The 24,391-nt window shown below is 32.9% G+C and overlaps 2 protein-coding genes across 10 annotated transcripts in view; one reads left to right on the plus strand and one right to left on the minus strand.

Annotated features, from left to right (window-relative positions):
- Positions 1 to 21,143, plus strand: part of LOC125073829 (transmembrane and coiled-coil domains protein 2) — a 45,701-nt gene extending 24,558 nt beyond the window's left edge. Inside the window, exons 2-19 of one of the 9 annotated variants that reach the window (XM_047684937.1) lie at positions 937 to 1,222; positions 4,825 to 4,931; positions 5,486 to 5,619; positions 7,359 to 7,385; positions 8,078 to 8,200; positions 9,073 to 9,233; positions 9,661 to 9,731; positions 10,218 to 10,351; positions 11,062 to 11,076; positions 13,023 to 13,046; positions 14,119 to 14,284; positions 14,575 to 14,701; positions 15,464 to 15,574; positions 16,254 to 16,361; positions 16,465 to 16,485; positions 16,557 to 16,667; positions 17,002 to 17,136; positions 19,085 to 21,143. In XM_047684937.1, the coding sequence (XP_047540893.1) occupies positions 1,079 to 1,222; positions 4,825 to 4,931; positions 5,486 to 5,619; positions 7,359 to 7,385; positions 8,078 to 8,200; positions 9,073 to 9,233; positions 9,661 to 9,731; positions 10,218 to 10,351; positions 11,062 to 11,076; positions 13,023 to 13,046; positions 14,119 to 14,284; positions 14,575 to 14,701; positions 15,464 to 15,574; positions 16,254 to 16,361; positions 16,465 to 16,485; positions 16,557 to 16,667; positions 17,002 to 17,136; positions 19,085 to 19,090 (1,725 nt within the window). In that variant the 5' untranslated portion in view covers positions 937 to 1,078 and the 3' untranslated portion in view covers positions 19,091 to 21,143. Of the gene's footprint in view, positions 1 to 936; positions 1,223 to 4,824; positions 4,932 to 5,485; positions 5,620 to 7,358; positions 7,386 to 8,077; positions 8,201 to 9,072; positions 9,234 to 9,660; positions 9,732 to 10,217; positions 10,352 to 11,061; positions 11,077 to 13,022; positions 13,047 to 14,118; positions 14,285 to 14,574; positions 14,702 to 15,463; positions 15,575 to 16,253; positions 16,362 to 16,464; positions 16,668 to 17,001; positions 17,728 to 19,084 lie in introns of those variants that run through there. The other 8 variants (XM_047684936.1, XM_047684930.1, XM_047684931.1 and 5 more) reach the window with 8 other exon arrangements.
- A 759-nt stretch (positions 21,144 to 21,902) lies between these two features.
- LOC125073665 (plastin-2) overlaps positions 21,903 to 24,391 on the minus strand; it is a 50,155-nt gene continuing 47,666 nt past the window's right edge. The window contains exon 15 of the mRNA XM_047684597.1: positions 21,903 to 22,309. Coding sequence (XP_047540553.1) covers positions 22,084 to 22,309 — 226 coding nt within the window. The 3' untranslated portion in view covers positions 21,903 to 22,083. The remainder of the gene's footprint in view (positions 22,310 to 24,391) is intronic.

Below are 24,391 nucleotides of genomic sequence, written 5' to 3' on the forward strand. Positions count from 1 at the left end.
TCGTGACGTAAGCATTATGCCCCTACAGACGACCTTTCTTTTCTTCTCTGTCGCTTTCTATTAGTATGTAGTAGAAAGAGACAGAGTTTGAATAACAATATTCAAACTTTTTTGTTGTTATTGTTTTAATTCACATGGTCGTTGTTAATTTATTCCTTTGTGTTATTTACTAAGTAATATTCTATTCTATTCAACGTTCTAACTTGTTGCCTATAATTTTTTAATACAAATTGTTAAACTATTTTATTCAAAAGTTGCTTACCACACTAGATTTTCGGTTCCTGAAAGCACTTTTAGAAAGAAGGCTCAAGATGGCTTCTTGCGTCTTAAAACGTGCAATGGAGCTGTTTGATTGGACCTATTCATATTATATGAAACGCCGTGATTCTCTTTTTGAAATTGGAAGCAAACATATTTAAAAAATAAAAAAGAAGTCATACGTTATTTATTCGTTTTTTTATAACGGAAATAAATAATTGAGTTTCATATATTTATATTAAGAAATACAAATAAAACACACCAATAAAGTTTCCTTTAATAATGAGTTATTAGTAATGATCTCTTAAGCCATTACAACGTACAAAAGAAATCAATAGTAGTATATTAATTAAAGGTTAGACGTTAATAATAATTTATTACTACCGAAAAATATCACCACTAATCGGATATTAGATAAAATATTCAATGACCGGTACAAATGGGCTAAATGTCTTAGCAGCATATAATCTAATCCTTAAATTAATAATTAATAAGTATTATTTTTATTAATAATAAATATATTTTATGTAATTGTAAGAAAAATAATGAATTTTATTCATAATCGGTACCACATTGTGACATCGTGGCCTTCGATGATAAACACAATAATTATTAACTGTAATTGTTTTAACATTTTTCTAACTGTAAACATAAATTTATTGATTTTTTTCTTTACAGATAACTCTCGAAGGAATGGAGCTAACGAAAGTAACAAAATACTTATGAAAAAATAATAAGGCATAGATCGCCTCGTAACAGGTCCATGTAAGGTGATCCGGTGGCGGGGTTCGGTGGTAAGGTGGCGCGGTGGCACGGTGCAATGGATACGTTGCATGTGGGGCACGGGCACAGCAAGGGATCGAGTAGGAGTCAGTCGCCCTCCGCGGCTGATTTACGCGACCCTGCTGTGGTGACGGATGACGTCATTCGGTCAAGGGTACAGTCGCCGTCCACAGCACACCATGTAAGTTAATAAAAGATTTTCGTTCATCATTCGCTTTGCTATTCTAGTTGTTTGGAAGACTATTGTGTCTTTGTCGGCTGCCTGTTGACAAATCCTTCCTAGGAATACTTTTTTCAGTCGTGTGCTTTCCTGCCTGCCATAATATGTATTCTTCAAGTGCTTAGTGCTGGTCGTATTGACAAAAAAAGCCTTCGTGGGCTCCTTTGACATCACACTGCTTAATCCATACAATGTTGTATCTTTAGTATTAGTTGATTTTCATGCAGGATATATGTTTATGGATATGTAATTATATATTAAATTCCATGTAAACGGTATGTACTTCAAATGAAAGACTAACTATTAGTAGTATTAATGACGATAGACGCAACATTTAGGAATGAAGATTCAAAAGTAAATTACTTGTCATACCCTCAAATGCCTAAATAGTCTAATGACTAACTTAAGGCAGACTCGGATTTCTCGAGTTACCATCCCAGGTGTTTATTTAAAAAAAAATGTATGTAGTTGTAGTATTACACTTCCGTGCCTTGGAAAGCAAGTAAAGATGATGTCTCTCGAATCTTGTCGGATTACCATTTCATTGTATTATAAAGGTGAGGGATAGAATAGTCCAATTGTGTTTGTGCGCGCACACTTGTGCACTGCAATGTCCTATGCAGTTAAATAGTCCTTGAGTTTCGCGGCCGTGACCAATGAGACTGGAAATATAAAGACTTCAGAGTCGTGCGTTTAGCTCATACTTAATATTGATTTCTCGGATCAGTATAATTGAACATCAGTTCCAAAGTATTTTTATTATATATAATACAGAGTATCGAGATGCCCCAGTCGTTAAAACACGTAAAACTTAATCGAAGATCTTGGCATCGGTGAATTTTCACGTGCTAGACTTGGGTTTATAATTCATCTCATGCTCGGCAGTAAAGGAAATCTGCATCTGTCACATATGAAAAACTGCCATATTTTAATCACCAACCCACGTTGGTTGAATTAGCTCCTAACCTTTTCCACAAAGAGGGGAAAAGGTCTTATATTCTTGGGGAATTTATAGTCTGTTTCTTTACTTTTATATACAAATAATCTTTAACTATCCCTATATAAAGGGAAGAAAATGAGTCGTCTTATTTATATAAATATGTATATAGTTGTTGTATATATTATTAATAATTCCTTACTATCATCAAATACGTTAATATAGTTAATAATTCAAAGAAACATATGAGGTCTTTAACATTTGACATGCATCTTAATAATTTGCTCAGTTTAGTAACTGATAACGTTATCAGGCAACAAGGACGAGGCGAGACGCAGTTTTGAAACGTTTTATGCAATAATTAGATAAAATATATCATAGAAAATTAACTTCCGTTTATTCAAGGTTATATTTAAAAAAATATTATTTACATATAAAATAAAAAGTTACGTTCTTTTTGTTTATTTGATCGAAATTAATGACTTTCTATAAATATATTACAAATATATTTTTATTGTCGTATAGTCTGTTTATATATTAGGGCAATGAAATTTCACGCTCCGATCCTAAGTAATAAGTTAATGACCGATAAATCTACCGTACCAACTAAAACAGTTATGTATAATCCAAATTTAACTCGGCCGAAATCGCGTGGGACTCTTAGTTTTAATATAAACCTACAAGCTTAAGCCTGTTTTAGGTTTGGGTACGGATAGTAGGGGGTGCGTCTAATCTAAACTAATTAGGTCAATTCGTCTACTCAGCCTATATAGACTGGTTTGTTTCTATAAAGTTTTTAACTGCCCCACTTGTCTGGGCTTGTAGATATCTTAAGTTCCTCTTGATTTGTTTCGGTTTTACGTCAATATCATCCCGGACTGAGGACTGACTGATATTGTTGAATTGGTCAATCATAAATGGCAGAAAATGATACGCGATATTGACTGTAATAATAATAACATTTTAAACGCACACTGATCAAAATAGCATATCATTGTAACCCGTTTTCAACATTTCACGAGTGAGAAACTTTCGACTTTGGATTTACTGCCTTATATACTAGACACTAGACTAACAAAACAATCAGGAAAATTGTGTGATTATTTATATACAATTGCACTATTATTTAAAATCACATCGTTAATAAAATAACACTTATGTATAATGAGTTAATAGAGAAGCAAAGACAAAACAATTAAGAATGTTTTTCTCACTTTGTCAACCAATTTGCTATTTTTATGGTGTATTTTTTATTATTATTATGTTAAGTATCTGCCATAAATATTGATATATAAGAACATAAATAAAAAAATATCGAAACGAGTCAATATATAAATGTTTACATCATAATCGTGATATTCTAGTCGAATTTTAGCCACTTGCCGAATAAATAAAATAAAAAATCTTCCATTGTTCGTTGTTTAATAGGAAAACAAACACAGTACATACAATACTTACCGGAAACGCAGTCAATATCAATAATATATACTCGAGGCCGACAATTTACAAGTATGTAGTGTGTTCCGTTCAATTTACATAAACATACGAATTGTTTTATTTTATTTAGTTTTTTCTGTTGTTCAATATAGTAAACTAAACTCAATGTCCATCCAAGCTCCAATCATTCATTAATTATTCTCCTACGTTTGGTCTAGACTTCGTCAAAAGTTCGGCATTAGGGACAAGTTAGTTAAAAATATACATATAGATGTACTTTATTCAAGTCAAGTGTCAAGTGTTATGGAAAATCAGAAGTAACGACGGTACCACAAATACCCAGACCCAAGACAACATAGAAAATTAATGAACTTTTTCTACATCGACTCGGCCGGGAATCGAACCCGGGATCTCAAAGTAGCGTACCTATGAACACCGGTATACACACTACTCGACCACGGAGGTAACTTATGATTGCTGCAATCATGATGTGTCCTGACTGATATTATAAATGAAATAGTAACACTGTCTTTTACCTCGTCACGCTTAAATCGCTGAATCAGTTTAGATGAAATTTCGTATGGAGATAGTTTGAGTCCCGGGGAAGGACATACTTTTTTTAATTCATCCCTCGAGGAGGTCAAATTTGCGGTGACGGTTTGTACGCTATAGGTAGTTTTATGAATACAAATCAAATCAAATTACTTTATTCAATATTGAATATAATCAAATTAAACACTACCACCGGTTAAAAACCTGAGAAGAACCGGCGAAAGATGCTGAGCGGGTCTTTTTTATTTCTAATGTAAATCTGTGATTATTTACAAATAATCAATATCAAAAAAGAAATAGCCAGGAAGGCGAAAGTTTTGTTTAACAGTTATCAACCATGAATTCACTAATTGTATATAATAACCTTTCGCACAAAAACGTTCTTTAACATATATTTTTTTTATTTGGCAACAGAACAATATCGCTCAGACAAAGTCGCAGGTTCAGCTAGTATGATGTAATTATTAAAATAAGCAGTCAACTGTATATAATTACGTTTATATATCCTCTATATGGGAATCAACAAATTCTAACCTCTAGATACTTATATTTAATCTTGCATATTATGTCCTGTTTATTATTGACAATATTATATGTAATATATGATATAATAATTTAAATATAAAAATGATTTAAGGAGTCATCGCGTCACGGGGAGAGCAGGGCGCACCATGTCAAGTCTCATTCCAGAGATCTCGGCAGCAGCCCGCTCTCCAGTAACACCACGGCGAATAGTTCTAGAGAGTAAGTTAATAATTACTTTTGTACTAGTTTTAAGCATTGTATTGTATTCTGTATGAGGAAAATTAATAACAATAGTATTTATTATGAAACTATTTTTTTTTCTCTATATGATTCATATTTGTTATAATATATAACATAAATAAGATGGACGATATCTGTCTAGTAATGTGGTATATCTAATGTTACTCGAAAATAATTAATGGTACCATTGTTTTTTAACTAATAAATCGATCATTTATATTATTGATAGCAACACTCTTCCAAATTGTCATTGATTTACAAACGATATCAGGATGGCACTTCCGGCGATTAACTCGACGTTTGTAGTCATTGCAACATTTATTATGTTTCAATTGTTTACAATAAATAGTATCTGTACTGTAATGTATTGTAAAAACGATTTTATCCACCAATTAAAAAAAAAACAATATCAACAATACAATGCGTTATTATTATTTATTCATCTTCAATTAAATATAAAACCTTTGTAATTATTATATCGCTAGGTGGTCCGTGTCATCATAGAGCTATTGACGATTGAAATTTCTTTTCAGCTTAGAAGATTCACCCCAAAAGAAGAATATGTCGAATATTTTGGCGCCCGGTGATTACGCGTATGCGGTTTGCAGTCCGAACGTCTCCTATGCATTGTCGTCGGCCGACGAATACGGCTCGCCGGCTTATAGAGGTGAACGAGATTAATGTCGATAGACTCTAGCGTTCTCAGTCATAGCTATCGGAGTCTAGTTTTATGACTATTGATTTTACGATACGTATATTGGATAAGACGATTCAAGCTATAAAATGTTAGTAGCTGAAAATATTCATAAAACAGAAACACCGCGGTATTCGTGGGCCAAATATAAGGTTGCGACTTTAATTCATCATTCAACTTAAACGCAAGAATTTGATTTTACTTGGTGATAGGGCTGTGAGCAAACCGTCTGGGTAGTTGCCACCTCATTGTAACAGATACAAGCAACATCTTGGTTCCGAAGGTTAAGTAACCAATCAGCCAATCAAAAATATGCACCTTCAAGACAGAGTCTTGTATTCGTTATTAAGAAAACTATTTAAATAGTATTGTAGCCAATAATTATATAATTATAAATGTAATGGACCAATAGAATATAAATAAGTATACAATAAAAAATTCAAAGCGCAAAAGTACGCTGAGAAATATATTAATATATATAAAAAAACGTGATTTACTTGGGGTACGGCTTTGTGCAAACTCGCCCGCTTAGGGGCCCAACCGCACATAGTATGTTCTACCGCCAAACAGCAATACTTAGCAACGTTATGTTCTGGTTTAAAGGATGAGTGTGCCAGTGTAACTACAGGCACAAGGGACATAACATCATACTTCGAAAGTTTGGTGGCGCATTGATGTACAAACAATGAATATTCCTTACAGTACCAATGGGCAGTGGTGACCACTTACCATCAGGTGGCCCATTTGTCCGACTAACAACGACATAAACATTTTTTTTTTAATTCGGAGGGTTTTCAAATCATATTTTTTCTCTAATGTAATTTAACTCCTCTCTTGTAAATGTTCAAATAATCTAGGTATTATAATTATGTTTGTCTACTAATTAGAGCTTACTTAACGCTTGTCCATTAAATGACTTGTTTAAAGTGTTGACGATTTGTAAACAAAAAGTATTCCTAATTACAATTGCATGGTTCGGTATTTAGATTTATTAATGAATTAGCGACATGCCCATATATAACACAGGCACAATTTTGTTATGAATATCTAATATATTACGTATATGTGAATAATAAAATTTCCACAACTGTCTTGTTTGGAGTAGTGGCTAGCTTTAAAGGTTGTAAGGATAAGAATTCGAAGTCCTGATTTCAATTCTGGGTTTTACCAGAAATTCTCAATTGTAGTAAAATTTTAGAAATTTACACTAGTACATAGCTTGTCTCAATATATATAGGAAAGCATTAGTCCTACGCTGCATTTCTTTCTGGTCGTGTCTGGACTGCCTGAATTTATGATCTCGTCGAAATTTGTCAGCAGGACACACAAAGTGACTTTTTTGTGGTCTTCTATACAATCATACATTTCATATGAGTCATTCCACCCGGACATCCGTTTTATATCCTTGACCGATGATTAATTTAAACCTAAACAAGTACCACTGAATTTTCATATTCTTAATTTTTGTTTATAATTCATCACGTGCTCGGCGGTGAATGAAAACATCGCAAAGAAACCTGCAGGTGTCTAATTTCAAAAAAATTCTGACACATACAAATTCCTACCCATGGTGGATACACATCCACCAATCCGCACTGGAGAATTGTGGTCCCAATGGGAGAGTAGGCCTTAGTCCAGCAGTAGGACGTTTCCAGTCGTACAAATTGACAATGAGGAAGGTTATGACAAATATATTATCTCTCTGTTCACAGGTCAAGATGGAGATTATATCAATCAAGGTACGCTTTAATTTTCTTTAACAAAATAAATAATAAATAAATTCTAGAAACTTCTTTAAAACTCATGTAAATATACAATACTGTAAATTAATTTAAAGTAATGTTTTAACATGTAAATGTATTCAATCAATGTCAACCAAACGTACCTTATTAACGTAATCAATCAATGTGAAAAAAATCTCTTTCCTGTAAATTAATTACATTTTTTAATGTTGAAATCCAAATACAATGCCTTAATAAGTAATATATAGTCAATCCGCCAAACGTACATATAATATTAAATTTATTTAGTGACTTGTCATACAAATATTTAAAATATATTGTCACGTTTGTTAGTTTCGTACTTTTAATAAATCGATATATTTTTATTTATATAATTAGTTATTGATTTGTGTAAAAGTATTTGTTTATAATTTAGTTTATTATGGAACGGGTTTTAGTAAAATATAATTACTGATACGACTTTAATGCTAGGTGCAAATGTTTTCGACGAATTGCATTTCTGTATTAAGAGCTAATATTTCTTAGTATGTTAATATACCAGCTGGAGTTGAAGCGTTTATCCAAATAATACAAAAGATAAACACAAAATATTATAGATATTTTATTTGAATTAAAGTTGTGTCTGTACTCTTAATGGAAGTGAAGCCTTAGTGTTGTTAATTAAAAAAAAAAAAAATCGTTAATTTCAGGCGACGAAATGGACGGGGGCGCGAACGTGACGTCAGCGAAGGCGCAGGCCGCGATCGCACACCTCAACAGTAAGATCGAACGGACCAAGGACCTCATACGTCTCGAACAGACCATTAGAGACGGTGAGATGCAAAATATCATAAATCGACACTGAATTAATCTATAGTCCACTGTAGTCGAGTAGTGTGTACACCGGTTATCATGGGTTCACTACTCTGAGGTCCCGGGTTCGATTCCCGGCCGAGTCGATGTAGAAAAGTCCTCTGTAGTCGAGTAGTGTGTACACCGGTTATCATGGGGTCGCTACTCTGAGGTCCCGGGTTCGATTCCCGGCCGAGTCGATGTAGAAAAAATTTATTAATCTTCTATGTTGTCTTGGGTCTGAGTGTTTGTGGTACCGACGTTACTTCTGATTTTCCATAACACAAGTGCTTTAGCTACTTAGATTGGGATCAGAGTAATGTATGTGATGGTGTCCAATATTTATTTATTTATAACACGAGGACAAAAGCCAAATAAACAACATTTGACTTTGATTTGACGCGATATCATTGGTCTATGATTTTAATTCTAGATTTTCGAAAATCGATGTTTTGAAATTAAACTAAAGTGGATAATATCAAATGAAAAAAGTGAGTCTAAGGTTTGTTTAACTTTATTCCTTCTTCGATCGGGATGCACTATAGATGGTTATAACGCCCCCCCCCCCCTCTTTCTATTTTATAAATTAAAAAGTATGTGTGATTCCTTTTTTTTAAAAGGAAAATCTTTTAAATATTACATACATGCATACAGATATGCGTAGTGTTTTAAGCGTTTATATACCAAATTTAATTATCTAATATTTGTTTAAAAGTGTTTCATTGATGAAAACGAATAATTACCGAGTTTCTTGCCATTTCTCCTCGGTATAATTTATATTCCTAACCACGAATTAATCGCAAACACTGCCGAATTTAGTCACTAAATTTATTAACCCATTAACAATTTTCAGATAACGTTAATGAGTACCTGAAGTTAGCAGCTAACGCTGACAAACAGCAGCTGCAGCGCATCAAAGCGGTGTTCGAGAAGAAGAACCAGAAAAGTGCACTATGCATCGTCCAGCTGCAGAAAAAGCTTGACGGTTATAACAAGAGGATTAAGAACTGGGAGGTATGGCATAAAGACTATGTTATGAGCCGTGCGAACTTGACTGACTATCGCGACCTGGGCTCACACAACGCACCGTTCAATCGCCTACCTTGGAAGATCGGGTCGGCGAAGTCGGTACGTTTTGTCGGTTTTTTGACACAGATCAAAGGTAAACGCGACCATGGGTGCAGCTTGTGTTCACGCTTGTGACAACACAGTAAAGTGAGCTAGTTGGTACGGAGTAGCTATCCGCACGAGCAGCGGGCGGGTCGGCCCGAGGCTCGCTTGGCTGCGATCCACGCTTGACACGCCTGCGGCCCGTGTGACGTCGTGAGGACACGTGACGCACCGCTTAACCACACCTTTACAATTATATAGTACTGAAGTATACATCAGAAAACTAATTTGTGTGATTCATGACTAAAACCTTCTCTATACTTCATTTCAGCAACACGGAACAAGTGGACAATCACACAGGCAACCTCGAGAAGTTTTACGGGATATGGGACAAGGCCTCAAGTTAGTATCGTCTGTTTTTTCAAATATAATGTTGTAACAGGTTTACAATATCTGAAAGCTTATTACCTTACACTCTTGTAGATTTTAAATTTGTTGAATCAAAGTATTTTTGTAATTTAAGTAACTTTTTCGTTTTGTAACTTAATAATTGCAAAATTCAGATTCACTTAGTAGGTTAATATTATTCCAGTAGCTTCTTATGAACAGTTTTAAATCATTATGTTTAGATTAAAATAAATGAAAAGCTATCAATAATTCGGAGAGCTAAGTACTATATCTGAAACCTTCCCTTAACAGGGAACACTTAATGATTTGATAAGTCACTTATTTCAAGAATCAATTAAACGTAAAATTTGGACACTCGCATTGAGATGAACATCGAATCAGCTTAAAACTTGATTTATATCAATTACAACAAACACTAGTGTATGTATAACCGCCCCCCCCCCCCCTACGCGCCGCCGCCTAACGCGCCCGTGCCGGCAGGAACGTGGGCGGGAACATCCGCGACGGCATCACGGGGCTGGGCGGCAGCGTCATGTCGGCGCCGCGCGAGTTCGCGCACCTGTTCTCGCGCTCCAACCGCTTCGGCTCCGCCGACAACATCGCGCAGCTCGCCGGTCGGTACACGCGCCTGCCGTCTCGCTCTCGCACACGCCACCTTACACACCTTTCTCTCGCACACTGACACCCTCGCTACGAGCCATGTCTCATGATTGGACGTCGCTTTACCGCGAAGCTTCTCTGCCGCTTGTTTTTACGATATATTTTTTCTCTCTTTCTGTCTCACTCGTACACAAAAACACAGGTATATCTTGTTCAGTACACCGGAGCCTATTGTTGTTCCACCACATCCCCGACAGCTGCATATGAATGCATTTTTAATATCAACATTTTTTTTACGAAATACTTTAATATTCAGACACTTGTAATGCTCTTTAATTATTTCCAAATATTTCTTAAAAATATTTTAATTTATATTTAAATGGTTAAAAGATTACTTCATAAACTATACTTTCAAATATTATTATTCAACTTTTGACATATACTACTTACAATATACTCTGTGCACTGGAATTATTTTAATTAGATCTCTTTATAATAACAATTCAAAATACATATATATTAACTTTCCAAATATCAGAACTCGTCTTAGTTACCATATTTTTCATAATAACCTCAGTTTTCTACTGTAGAAAACATATTTGATACCTATATTATTGTAAGATATATAATAACTATGTACCAGTAGTCATTTACCTTACCTAGCTAGTTTCCATGTCATATATACTGCTATGTGATACTTATGTGTTCATATTTTCTCTCGCAGAGAACACGGGCCCTTGTAAGTATGTCGCATAGATATAATAACTCCTGCACCTACATTTTTTAATATTTTTTTTTTGTTCACATCGTAGATAATTCATCCGTGTTAAAATTATACTGACTAATCTTTTTATATGAATACAAAAATTTTATCGATATTTCTATTTAAAAAAAAAAATACACAGACAACTTTTTTTTTGTCCTTTTTAGTCAATCTTACGTTAGTAAAATCCAAAATTAAAATGAAATTGGATAATTTGTTAACATTAAAAGTCTAATTATTTATATTTTATTAAAGTATTCACAGCATGTAGTTTTGAACAGTCAACAGAAAATAATTGTAAAGTTAGTAGTAGCACCTGTTCTGTTAGTAGATTCTACCGATGGAACCGAAAAGAAACCCGTAGTAGTAGTTGTCTGCCAAAATTGAATTAACATCACAATTTATAACAGTAATAATATATTATTTGACTTATATATCCTGCATGAAAGTTAACAAATAACAAACCTATGTTGAAACCACTTATATCATCCCCAACGCGCCACCGACCTTGAGAACTAAGATTTAATGTACATGTAGTTACAATGACTCGCTCACCTTTCAAACCGAAATATTTTTGTTTTGTGGTAGAATATAAACGTAATGAGTACTCCCTAGACGGGCTTGCACAAAGCCCTACCACCTTGTATTTATTTATGTAATACAAGCAAAACCGTGTGCAGACATTGTCTGTCTGCTGTGTATTATAATACTAAAACCTTCTTCGAAACGCGCTATACTGATATAAGTTTTATATATATATCGTAATGAACACTAAGCCTAGTATGTTTCAATACAAACTTAAAACGCCTACATTTTGTCAGTTAAGAAAACTTTCCAAATAATATTAAAGACTATTTGAATAAAATGATTAAATTCTACGAAAAAAAAAAAAAAAGAAATGATGTCATGCATACAGTATATATCATGACTAACTTACACTTGATATTTGACGGACATATCTCAATTTGTCTAAGCAATGCATTATGTAAATACGAATACGTTTCATTGTTAACTGACATTCATACGTTATCTTAACATACGAAGGTCACTGTTATGTTATAGATTATGTAAACCAAAGATAATTGTGATGTAGTGCCAAGCTCATAGACAAATCTATAACTTGTGACTCAGTACCGCGCAACCTTCAACGTAGAAACAACGTATTCATGTACGCTGCGTGCGAATTAATTCCTTATCCGTTATATATTTAAAGACGTGAATCGCTTGCACGATGACATAAAAATGTAACAGTTCGAAGTTAAGTGAAATGTTCTTTAAAAAGTGCAGGAAATGTCGACGGAAATGTAAATTTTTTTTTGGATTTTTTTTTCTGTTCTCTGACTCATTAATTTCGCACAGTAGTTAATAATTGCATACAGTTTGTACTTGTTTTACATACTACGACTTTGTTGTTGTGTTCTAATTGATATTTTCCCGTCTTTCTGTGTCAATGATGTTATTTAGCGGCGACTCTTATTTAAAAAATATAACACTTATTTAATTTTCACGTTAACAGTAATTGTTTGTCTATTCAATAATGGAATGCTCTCTTTTTATTGGAATTTCTTTATTAATAAGATATTATTGACGGGAACTTGAACTTTTATTTAATTTTCATAATAATAATCCTTGTTGTATATTCGGTATGTGACTGTTCCATTTTTAAATTATATTTTGACAGATTTTCAAAAAAAATAACTTCAAATATTTACTAAATCAAAAACTTTACTATCTAGTTTTATATATAATTAAATAAATATATATAATTATTTAATAATTTAATTAAGCTATATTATTTTTAATTCTCAATATATATATAATATATCATCTTTAATCTATCCTCATTCGTAATCTCTAATTATCTGTGATCATCAATTCCATCCAAATGTGTGCTTATCATTCGTCTCATTCTTGCACGCCAGCCCCACAACACGCGGAACTGAGAGGTAAATAAGACTTGTACTATTTTATTTATTTACATATTACTTTATGTGCTATTTATATTATAGATCTTCTTTATAGTGTGGTGATATAATTTTTCTTATTATGATATGGGTTTAACCAGCTTAACAAATTTAAATCATGAGAGATGGGGTTCCGGCTAGGGAAAATAAAATTAGGAATTTCTGTCAATAAATTTACAACACTAGGATGTGTTAAACTGCCGTGCCCCGGATAGCACGTAAAGCTATCATTTCGGTTTCCGATCTCACTCCGGTGGTATTAGCTTGAAGTCCCATTCGACTATGGTAGTTAGGGAATACAGATACTTGTTCATTAAAGTTTCATGTGAAGCGGCTAGAATAGTATTTTGGATCTTCAATCGAGTATTCAAGATTATATCACCATACAAAGTATGTCTTGCCTATCTATACACGTTATATATATATATATATAGGCTATTTTCTTTTAGTTTATTTTGATTTCCGCTCTGTATTATAATTCGCTCGACCTTCCAATCGTTTCACAGTGCTTGATGCATCTTGTGCATTTCATATGTATCGTGTGGTCCAAGCATATGTTTGTACACTTATATTAATAATAATAAAACAAATAAAAAAAAATCAAATATTTTTAAAGCAATTAGTTGTTCTTAATTAAAAAAAATTGTTTAGCAAAATGTAAGCAAGTAAATATTTAGTAATACGAGAATTATGTCAAAGTGTAAAGATATTTAGCGATGGCTGTAATGTTACATGTATTATTATAGACGCATGTCAGACTTATATATGAACTTGCATGGCAAACGATAGCGAGTATTTTTCTTGTATTATTAATGATGTAAAAAAAAATAAACTGAATATATTAGATTGTGTGGAATGATCAAAGTAATCCAAAAAATCCTGTATTTGGGGGGGGGAGCAATGAAAAATGCAAATTAACATCACATACCAAGTATCGGTCGCAAAAAGTAATAATGTCTCCGTACCCGAGCCCCGGGCCTGAAGGCGCAGGCACCGCAGGCCCGGGGCAGTCCGTAAGACGGCAATTCGCGTATTGAGCTTCTACAACTCGCAGCGAACGCGTCGTCGGAAGGCTCGCGCGCGTCGGAGGCGGGCGAGGCGCGCGGGGAGGGCCGCGGCTCCACGCTGCCGCGCGCCGCCACCGCCAGCGCCGCCTCGCCCGCGCACAAGTACTCGCCCGACGCCTCGCCCTCCTCCTCCGTCACCAGCGAGGGCGCGCCGTGAGTGCCCATGTTACTACGACAGATAGTACCTGCCCGTAGACATTTTAATCACTTCCGATGTAGTTACACCGGCTCACTCGCCCGTCAAACCGGAACACAAAAATATTAAGTACTCCTTGGCGGTTGAATATATAATGAGGGGGTGGTATTTACATCAACGAGTTGGCACAGAGCCCTCCCACCAAGAACTCTCTAGATTTTATATATAACACCACAAAATATATATCTCTTTATACAATGACAGAGCTCGAGAATCAAATTTTTATGTTACTGAACGATTTCCGTAGGTATCCAACGCAACCTGGGTCGAATAACATGTCCGAAGCTACCTTCAGTATCAAGCCCATACTGAATGAGCTCCGGGAACGGCGGGAGGACTACGAGCGGTTAGCGGAAAAATTAGATTCCATAAAGGTACGTTATTTATTAATTTGACCAATGACTAGAGGAGCGCATATAAATTAACCATAGTTTGACATTTCCTTTCGATTTAAAAAAAAAAACTGTGATATCGCAAAAAGATCAAATTGTTATAATTCTGACCACTCATGGATTTGACCCTTCAAAAGTCTCAGTCAAATCAGCTTAAAGTATAGTTTATAAATTAAAATTTGACAACTATTAAAATTAATATATAATTAGGTAAGCATTGACGTCCCACGTTTTACGTTAGTAAGAAGCAATACCAACATGTAATTATCTTGGAAAATGTGTTGGTCTCACTGCCAACTACGGCACCGCGCGCTTTCCCGGCTTCCTGTTCCACACTTCCGTCCCTTATCGTGATAGGGGTTAGATAAATCTCTCCTATAGATTGCAGGAAAACGCCGAGAAAGATGTAACACATAAAAAAATAGTAAAATCTATAATTTATTAATTTTTTCTTATTTAGAAGGATTGGAAACTTTTAATTTTTTTTTATACTTTTGTAATATATACATACATGTATAAAAAAACAAGTTATTTGACTACAAACGACATTAGTTATTATTAATTTTTTTTTAAATAAAGTTTTTTTTTCTTTCTATTTCTTAGTTAAACTGTTTAAGGCGTTTTTTAGGACCGGCCACTTATTATAACTAACTTTTTATGTTATAAACTTTTAATATAAAAATATTGTCTTCTATTTGAGTCTGTTACAATTTTTTTGTTTAATGAAAATTTGTTCGTTTTCAGAATTTATCGCAGGACGTGTCTTTCTTATCAGCTGCGTTACAAGAGGAACGCTTTAAGACTGAGCGACTGGAGGAACAAATTAATGATCTCACTGAACTGCACCAGAATGAGGTATAGTATTAACATATACATATATATGTACGTGTCGAAGTAACAATATAATCCTGGACATTTTAAATTCTTATCATTTCACTGTCATAAATTTTACACGACTATTTTGTCCTTCTATGATAATCTACATCGATCAAGCGAATCCTAACCAAATCCTCATTTTAAACAAAAACAAGATGGCGTTATGACCCAGCTCGGGGTCAAATCTCAACTTTGATTGGTCGTCACTTGTGATACCATATAGAATAAATTTTAAGACTTTAAACAGTATATAAAATATAATTAACAAAAATTAAAATTGAAAAAATATATATGTATATATAAACTATTTCAATTATATTCAATCATATTTTGTTTTGTATAACCAACAATCAACTGTATTGCGTTAATTCCTCCGACATACATATAATGAATAGCTATAAGAAAGAAGTCCGCACATGAAGTATTTAAAAAAAACCATGTATTATATCTATAAAAAAAAGTTATTGTTTACATACAAAATATGGAAACATAAGTTAAAATTCAAAGAATAAGAATATTATTTTAACGTATATAATCACTGTTTTATCGCTGAAGTTTTAATTTTCTTCAAGATAATCTCACAGTAATCACGCTTATCCTTGTATTATATACCAGTATATCAATAATTTGTATTTAATTTCGAATTGTTTATTTTCAGGTAGAAAATTTAAAACAAGCACTCACGGACGTCGAGGAGAAAGTACAGTACCAGAGCGAAGAACGAATACGAGATATACACGAGGCGCTCGATCTGTGTCAAACTAAAGTAAGATTACAAATAACGTCTTACCTGTCTCGACGCGTCCGTTGGTCCGCTGGTAGTTTTTCTACGTTATGGTGAAACGCTAATGTCGAACCGCGCGCCTCAGATCAGCAAGCTGGAGCAGTGGGCGGCGGGCGGCGGCGGCGCGGGCGGCGCGGGGGGCGCGGGCGGCGAGGCGGGCGGGGCGGCCGCGCTGCCGCCGCGTCTGCTGCTCGTCAAGCTGCTCAACGTGGCCATCACGCTGCTGCAGCTGGCGCTGCTGCTGGTGGCCACCGTGGCCGGCGTCGCCATGCCCTTCCTGCGCACCAGGTACTCGCTACTATCCATCCTTCAAAACCGTCACACATAAGCACCAGTGATTCTTCAATACTCCTGTTTGTGATCAATTTCGTCCAGTGCCTGGCAGTGAAGCAAAACTTAGTTAGGAAATTCTGCCACACATGCAATGTTATATATAATAAGCTACAAAGAGGAGAGGCTCTCCTCTCCTTGAAAGTATGACCCACTGTGGGTTGTTATTTTACTTACTCTTTCATTTTAGTGTCACTTATCGAGGAATTCTTGACATTTTGACAATTGACACGGATAGCAATTTTTAATCAAAATAATGTATAATAAAAAAAATATTCTAATGTTTGTTCAGGGTGCGAGTCCTTACAACAAGTTTAGCCGTAATGGTCGGTGTTATGGTCTTGAAGCAGTGGCCCGAAGTCACCCAGCTATCAGAGCACCTGGTCCGACGCCTCAAGGAGTACCTCCTAGACAAGCACCACGACAGGTAATGCACACAATAACTAATGTTACGCTTAGGGGAAAGAAATCGTTTATTGGGACAGTAATAGTACGAGGTTCATTTAGCCTTTACGTTCTGGCAACAATTGTGTTTCGTTCGAGCGATGATATATGTTGGCAACACTGGTTATTCTGTTATGTTACTTACGGTGGATATGGTCAATGATACATTTTAACGCTTTTTAATCCGACTGGGTTTGGACTGGAAGTTATTTAAAGTTGCTGTCATTAAGAAAGTAGATTTAAGAGATAAATGTGTAACTTAAATTTATATTTGTAATTATTTATCTAGATGTGTTTGAATAAATAATATCAATACTGTATCTGTATTTGATTATTGCCTGGAAATCTATATATTTTTTTGTTTATTTTGTTCTTTCATATGGTTATAAATGAACCATAAAAATAGATGTATAATAAAAAGTACGCAACTATATTCCCTTATCCAGTACAGACCCAATTATCTCAAAATAAAGGCAATATTTCCGTGCTATATTGAAAAAAAAAATAATTTAATTAGTAGAAAAAATTGTTATCATCATTCAGTCTGTATATAGGCACTGCTGGGTGGAGAGGCGCCATTTTCGTTACGCTAACTTCAATAGTTCTATGGTCTTATTTCCAGCTTTACCGAGAACGGGTTGCTGGTTGCCCAAAAATAGCAGTAAATTAATTCAAATATTATTTTCTAACTCATTATAGCTCAAGTCTGCTAATAAATATATTCAATTTTTGTTTTAAATTACATTTAATGATTATTCGAGTTTTGCTAGAAATTAAACAAAAATAATACATTAATCTCATACAATTTTGGACCAAAATTATTATTCATGTAGATATTGCCTTTATTTCGCTATTTCATGCTTATAAAGAATATTAATAGGGCGTTAAAAAATATTTGCATTAAAATAATTACTACTGCTCAATGTTTCATTTCACCCCAAGTCACCCCTAATATAATTATTGAAATGGTATACCTACTAACATGTATTATTGCAATAAAGTTTGGATGGTATTCAAAGCTAATATTTAAATATTTGGTCATCCGGTTTATATAAAAACAACCATGAGATTTTATTCCGACACGCTTATTAATAGTGGATAAGCAAGTTATCGATGTGTCTTATGAACTTCGAAGCGTATTTGATCTGAGATTCTATTATTTTTTATGAATATAAAAACTCTTTGAATACCACCCGTTCTATAAATAACTTATATTTTAACGTTAAATTAATAAAAATAAGTATATGTATATGAAACACGCTTTGTTATGTACAATTATAATGTACAATGTATGTATAGCTATCATATCAAGTGGAATATGTAATTTATTATGTAAAGAGAAGATTATGTAATTAAAAGTAACTCGTCATCGATTTATATTGTTGATATTTTGTGAATGGACGCAATTGCAATAACAATATTTATTATTTATATTATAATTTATTTATTTTTTAAAACGTTCGAATTAATTCTGGTTATGGCAACATTATTTGCAATGTGTTTTATTAGCTTGAAGTTGCTTTGTATTATTTATATGTATGTATATAAATTATATATATATTTAATAAAATACTAAAATTATTCGAGAAGTTATGTTGAATTTATTAACATTTGAAAATCGCTCTCTATGCGATGCTAGAAGACTGAACTAATTGTTCGCTTCCAAGCAAATACTTAGAATCCAAAAGTAATATGTATACAAAGATTTATTCGAAACTACTAACTAAAAAAAATATCTTTAATAAATCCTATTTTAAGCTACGACATCTCAATCTAAAGATATTTCTCGTTCTTGAAATAAAAATATCCTAAAACTTGATCTATGTATATCTTCACTCTAAATTTAATAATAATTCGAAATGTTTTCAAAATTATTATTATTTTTTAACTATATTATATTTTAATTTATTTTTCTTTTTTTTTTAATTCAGGTATGAATGCAAGTCATTGTGTGGTTGATATTGTATCGGCGTTTTTTTCGGAGATTCGGTGATATTGCAATTTTGTCCTGATTCGTTATTGAGTAAAATATAAAGGTATTGATTATGGAACTAAATGTTTTAAAAATATATTTTAACCTTTTAAGTGGGACAAGATAAATAAGTATTCATAAACGTATATGTGATTATATTGGAGGTGAATTATTAAAATATACTCCATTACAAACGCAACATACTTTTTTATTTTATTTAAGATATATGTGATGAAAATAAATGTACTGACTGTGATTTTATTTTTAATTATAATGTATTATGATTTATAATGTTTCTGTAACACAATAGTGTTTTTGGTTAGAAAAATATTCTTATTTATCTTGTTTCATAGATGAGTTTATACAATTATGAAGTTGCCTTACAGACATATTGTACGATGGATGGTAAATAACGGTCTAGACTTAGTTTTATTATTAAATAATCTAATAATATCTTTCATATAAATTTTTATGAAACATTGTATCCCTCGTACCTATTATTAGTTTGAACAGTGTTGCAATTGCAATAATTAAAAATTTATGAACAATGTTTAGAACGGGCTGGATCCCCAAAATAACTAGTGATTTATTTTAATGTGGATTTTCAGTTCTTAAGTAAATTGATGAATTGTAAAAATAAATGATCGCACATTCAGAAATGTTTTAATTTTTTTTTATTTAAAGACGTTGGCCATCTGCCAAACTTTTTTAAAAATATGTGTAATTTCTCTGCCATTCTAAAAGTGCGACATATCCTATAAATAGTTAAAAAATGTCCGACTTTTAAAATTAGCGAAATTTTTAATAACGATTCTTACTCATAGATGTTTAGCTTTTTTTTATTAAAAAACGTACCTCTATGTAAAGGCTGATCGAAAAGTTAGTTAAAATAAACTCGAATCGATTTAAAATAGCGAAATGTGACAAGTAAATAAGGTGATGGAGTTTCTTTTATTTGCAATTATGTAATTTTTGTATTATATAATGTAATTATTGCTCGGTTGCCATTGCGTTAGAGTTTTAGCTGTTTATAATTATTGTAAAAATATTTTTTCAATAAAAAATAGTTTTAGTAAAGCGAGTGAATTGGTAATGAAATGAATATTTATTTAATTTAAAATTCAATAATGGTATTTGTAATAGGAAAATTAGAATTTTGAATATTCGGTCCTTTATAAAATGGGAATTACTTAATTTCAATTGTTAAATTATAAATTGGTATTGTTCCTTTTCATATAATAATTTAAGTTGTGTTTGTATCAACTGCTTTTATTGATGTTAAAGAATCAGTGAAAATTCTAGTGATGTTAATGCGTTGAGACACGATTTTAATAAGTGACGAGTTTAATGATTTCACATATTTTGTTATTGTAACACTCGCCCCATGTGCTTCGTCGAAAATAAATGAATAATTAAATTTTTATCGTTTTATAGTGAGATTTTTCGTAAATTATATTTTTATACGTTAATAAAATGTATAGTTTAGCAAAATACGCTATGAAATCATTACTCTAGCTTTGATATTCAAACTACTATTTAGAAAAATCTTTTCTAATTATATTGATATTTGTAAACATTCCAAATTACTTACTGATCGAATAGTTTAATCGGATTAACCTAAATTATTCTAGAACTAGACTTAATACCCGGTTTTTATCCTCCACCTTCTTAATGTAAAAATACTATCTCTGATTTTGTTAATCTGTATATTGTGTAAATACGTTTTTTTTTTATTCTGGGCTGTAATCATTTCGTCTCTACTTTTATTTCGTGTTTGATTCTGCTGTAAACGATAGGCAAGTTTGTGTATCGTATTGTCAATGCTGTAAAAATGTTTTGTATAGAAAGCAATATGTGAAATGTGTGTATTTTATTTTTCACGGAGATTTTTGTTGCGAATGAACCATTTCACTATTCCAAGCGTTACTTTTGTTATCAATATTTATTTAGTATTGATATGTAAACAATTTCATTTTCTTTTGCCGGCTACGGATTGAATTAAATCATCACAATTTTATTCAAAACTGTCTTTTATTTAATGATCTTTAAAATAATTAGGGAATTGTCATTTAAGGCTCGGGCTCTAGACTTTTTATCAGGGATTGTAGATTATACTTGCAATATATTTCTTATATGGATTTAAAGGAAACCTTGACGAATCGTATAAAACTTTATTAAAATAAATAACCCATGAATTTATAATAAAGTTTATTTGACACTAACGCTATTGTCTAGTCAAATATTAGCAGCCTGTAAATTTTACTGCTAATATTTGACTGCTGGGCTAAAGGCCTCCTCTCCCTTTGAGGAGAAGGTTTGGAGCATATTCTACCACGCTGCTCCAATGCGGGTTGGCGGAATACACATGTGGCAGAATTTCGTTGAAATTAGACACATGCATGTTTCCTCACGATGTTTTCCTTCACCGCCGAGCACGAGATTAATTATAAACACAAATTAAGCACATGAAAATTCAGTGGTGCCTGCTTGGGTTTGAACCCGAAATCATTGGTTAAGATGCACGCGTTCTAACCACTGGGTCATCTCGGCTCTAGTCAAATAAAAATTTGAATTGAAATAACGTTCAAACAAAAAAATTGACCATAAATTTTTACAAGAGTAGAGTTTGAGTAAGGCTATATGTTAAAATTATGGTATAATAAATACTGATTATCCTTTAATCTTCTACCTGAACAAAAATACATAATACGCTTAAACAAATGAAAAATGAAAAAATATTATTAAAACTTTTATTTAATACCCATTCATGTAAAACATATAAATAACTTTTTTAAATGCACTTAATGCATTTCGATGACTTTAGTTTAGTAACATTCATGTACATAAACTTCATATCTCTATATTATCTCCATATTCATAATATTGTCAATAAATAATCGTAAAAAAATAATCTATGAATCTTTCAATTATCGTTAATAATGTATATAACATTTGGTATTACAATTCCTCCTTGGCGGAGGTGACAGAAATGGATCGTGGTAATGGCGACAAATTTTCTGGTTTCGGTGGTAACATCGGTTTTTCGACAATTTGAACTCTCAAGCCCGAGTCATTAATCTCCTCAGTGTCTTCAGCGTGGTCCACGACTTCGACGGGTTCCAAATTATTATCTAGAAATGATCCTTGCTCTAAATCACTGTTGTCTACAACTTGTACGCCAGACCTTTAATAAAAAAAAGATATTCATTTTATTTCGAGACAAAACATGTTGGGTAACGAAAGGAAAATCTCCAAAATAGAGTTGGCGTGTGTGGACAAATGCTTTAAAGAGAATGAGATATTCTTCTGTTCCATCAATACCATTACTAAAGCTATATATATCCAGCAAATGCACTAGATTATTCCTTTGGTGTTCAAACATTTTGTATTCGTCTCTAAAGTGACGACCTTGTCATATTTCTTCTGCGTACATACCTCAACGGACTTCTAACTTGGTCTGACCATTCTCAAAACTGGATTACCTGTGATTAACAGGAAGAGCAGAAAGCAATCACATACCAACAAAAGAACAAGAAAACACAAAGCCCCCAAAACCAGACAGAATGTATTATTGATTTAAATATATAGTTTTGAAGAGAGAAGGTGCACAATAGTGTCATTAAAGGTGTGGTGAAATGAAAAAAATATTCAATTCCGATTTTATTTATTTATATGCTTACATATTATTTTAAACATTAATGACAGCTAGCATATCGCTATATATGTATAGAGTATAGGGTAAAATAGCTTTAACTATTATTTTGATTCATATATCTATGCTATTACGAAATTATACTTCAATTAGCATTCACTATCAATCGATCACTTAAAAATATCTAAAATCGAATAAAAAATACTTAATAACATAAAATGTCTAACAAAATAAAAATTTACATTAAAAAAATCAAAATATGGTATAAAATAAATCGTTGTATTCCGTGGGAATGTCACATCAATAAATCTATACGAAAATATTCCAAAATAATATAATTATTTGTATAATAAAAATATACAATTTAAAGATTTTTAAATTATATAAATAAATGCCAATCGGGAATAAAAGTCGGAATGTAGTATATTTGAAATTTGTTAAAATTGTTAGATGTTAATTAATCCAAATTATATATGAAATTATGTACCGGTTAAATCTCGTAGCGTAATTACTGTACGAAATTTAATAGCAAGTTTAAAGACATTATCAAATATTGACTCATTATTTATTTAAAATACGCTTGGTCGTATTATTGTAAAAACTTAGCTAGTTTACTAGCGCTCTTAGGCCAGCCTATTATAGCGATAGGCATTATCGCCAATTAATGACATTTAAGTACCAATATTAGGAATTGAATTACTTAAAACACATGAGAGTCGAATAGACCACGCAGACAGCATTAGCGTCAGAGCCGTGCATGTGTCGTTTAAAAAAACCTTATTATCGTAATTTGAATTCGTTGTAAAAATGTATAAAACCATTGACACGTTTTAATACTAAGTACTATAATAAGCCTTCATGATTTTTATATGAAATATATTAGGATTCTTGTTAATTTTCAAGACTCGTCCGTCTCAAATAAGTTATACTTAATTATATGCATGTTACGTACACAATTATTACAATCTTAACCCTAGCTAAGACTTAGCGGCGTAGCTTAACTTTCTTGGCGTTAGCTTTCTCTGGGGTGGACAAAGGGCTTATTTATTCTTGAGTCACCTGGATTTTCTTGGGGAAACAAAATACTTGCCCTTTTCTAGCTACGCCCAAGTCTAAGATTACTACCTCCCGCCAGGCTAGCGACATTAAATCGGACATCACAACACAAACAATTCCATTCCCGGGTGACAGTATAAAGCCAGGAGACCAGCCGAAAGGGAAATGGCCAGTTTACACAGAGTAAAAACTGCGGTAAGATTAATGTGCAAATATTGTGATTAAAAGCGTGTAAAGCCTTCCGGGTGACTGCTGCTTTATATACTGTGACCATCACCTGCTTACATTCTATATATACTCGTATATAAAGGTACTCGGAATATCGGAATGTACGACAGTCTCTAAGTGGACCTTTTTTTTAGGTCATAATATCTTGTTATGTCATTCAAAATAGTGAATACATATCTTATTATTATGTTGTACGTGTTAGGTGGGTTCAAAGTATCGAGTTAAAATAACTCTTGGCCTTTAATTTGTTTTTCATTCTAAATACATCCCAAGCTTATACCCATCGTCGTTTTTGATAAGACTTGTAAATCAAGTAATTGTATTTTAAGC

Source organism: Vanessa atalanta, chromosome 25 (genome assembly GCF_905147765.1).
Source record: "Vanessa atalanta chromosome 25, ilVanAtal1.2, whole genome shotgun sequence".
NCBI lineage: Eukaryota > Metazoa > Arthropoda > Insecta > Lepidoptera > Nymphalidae > Vanessa > Vanessa atalanta.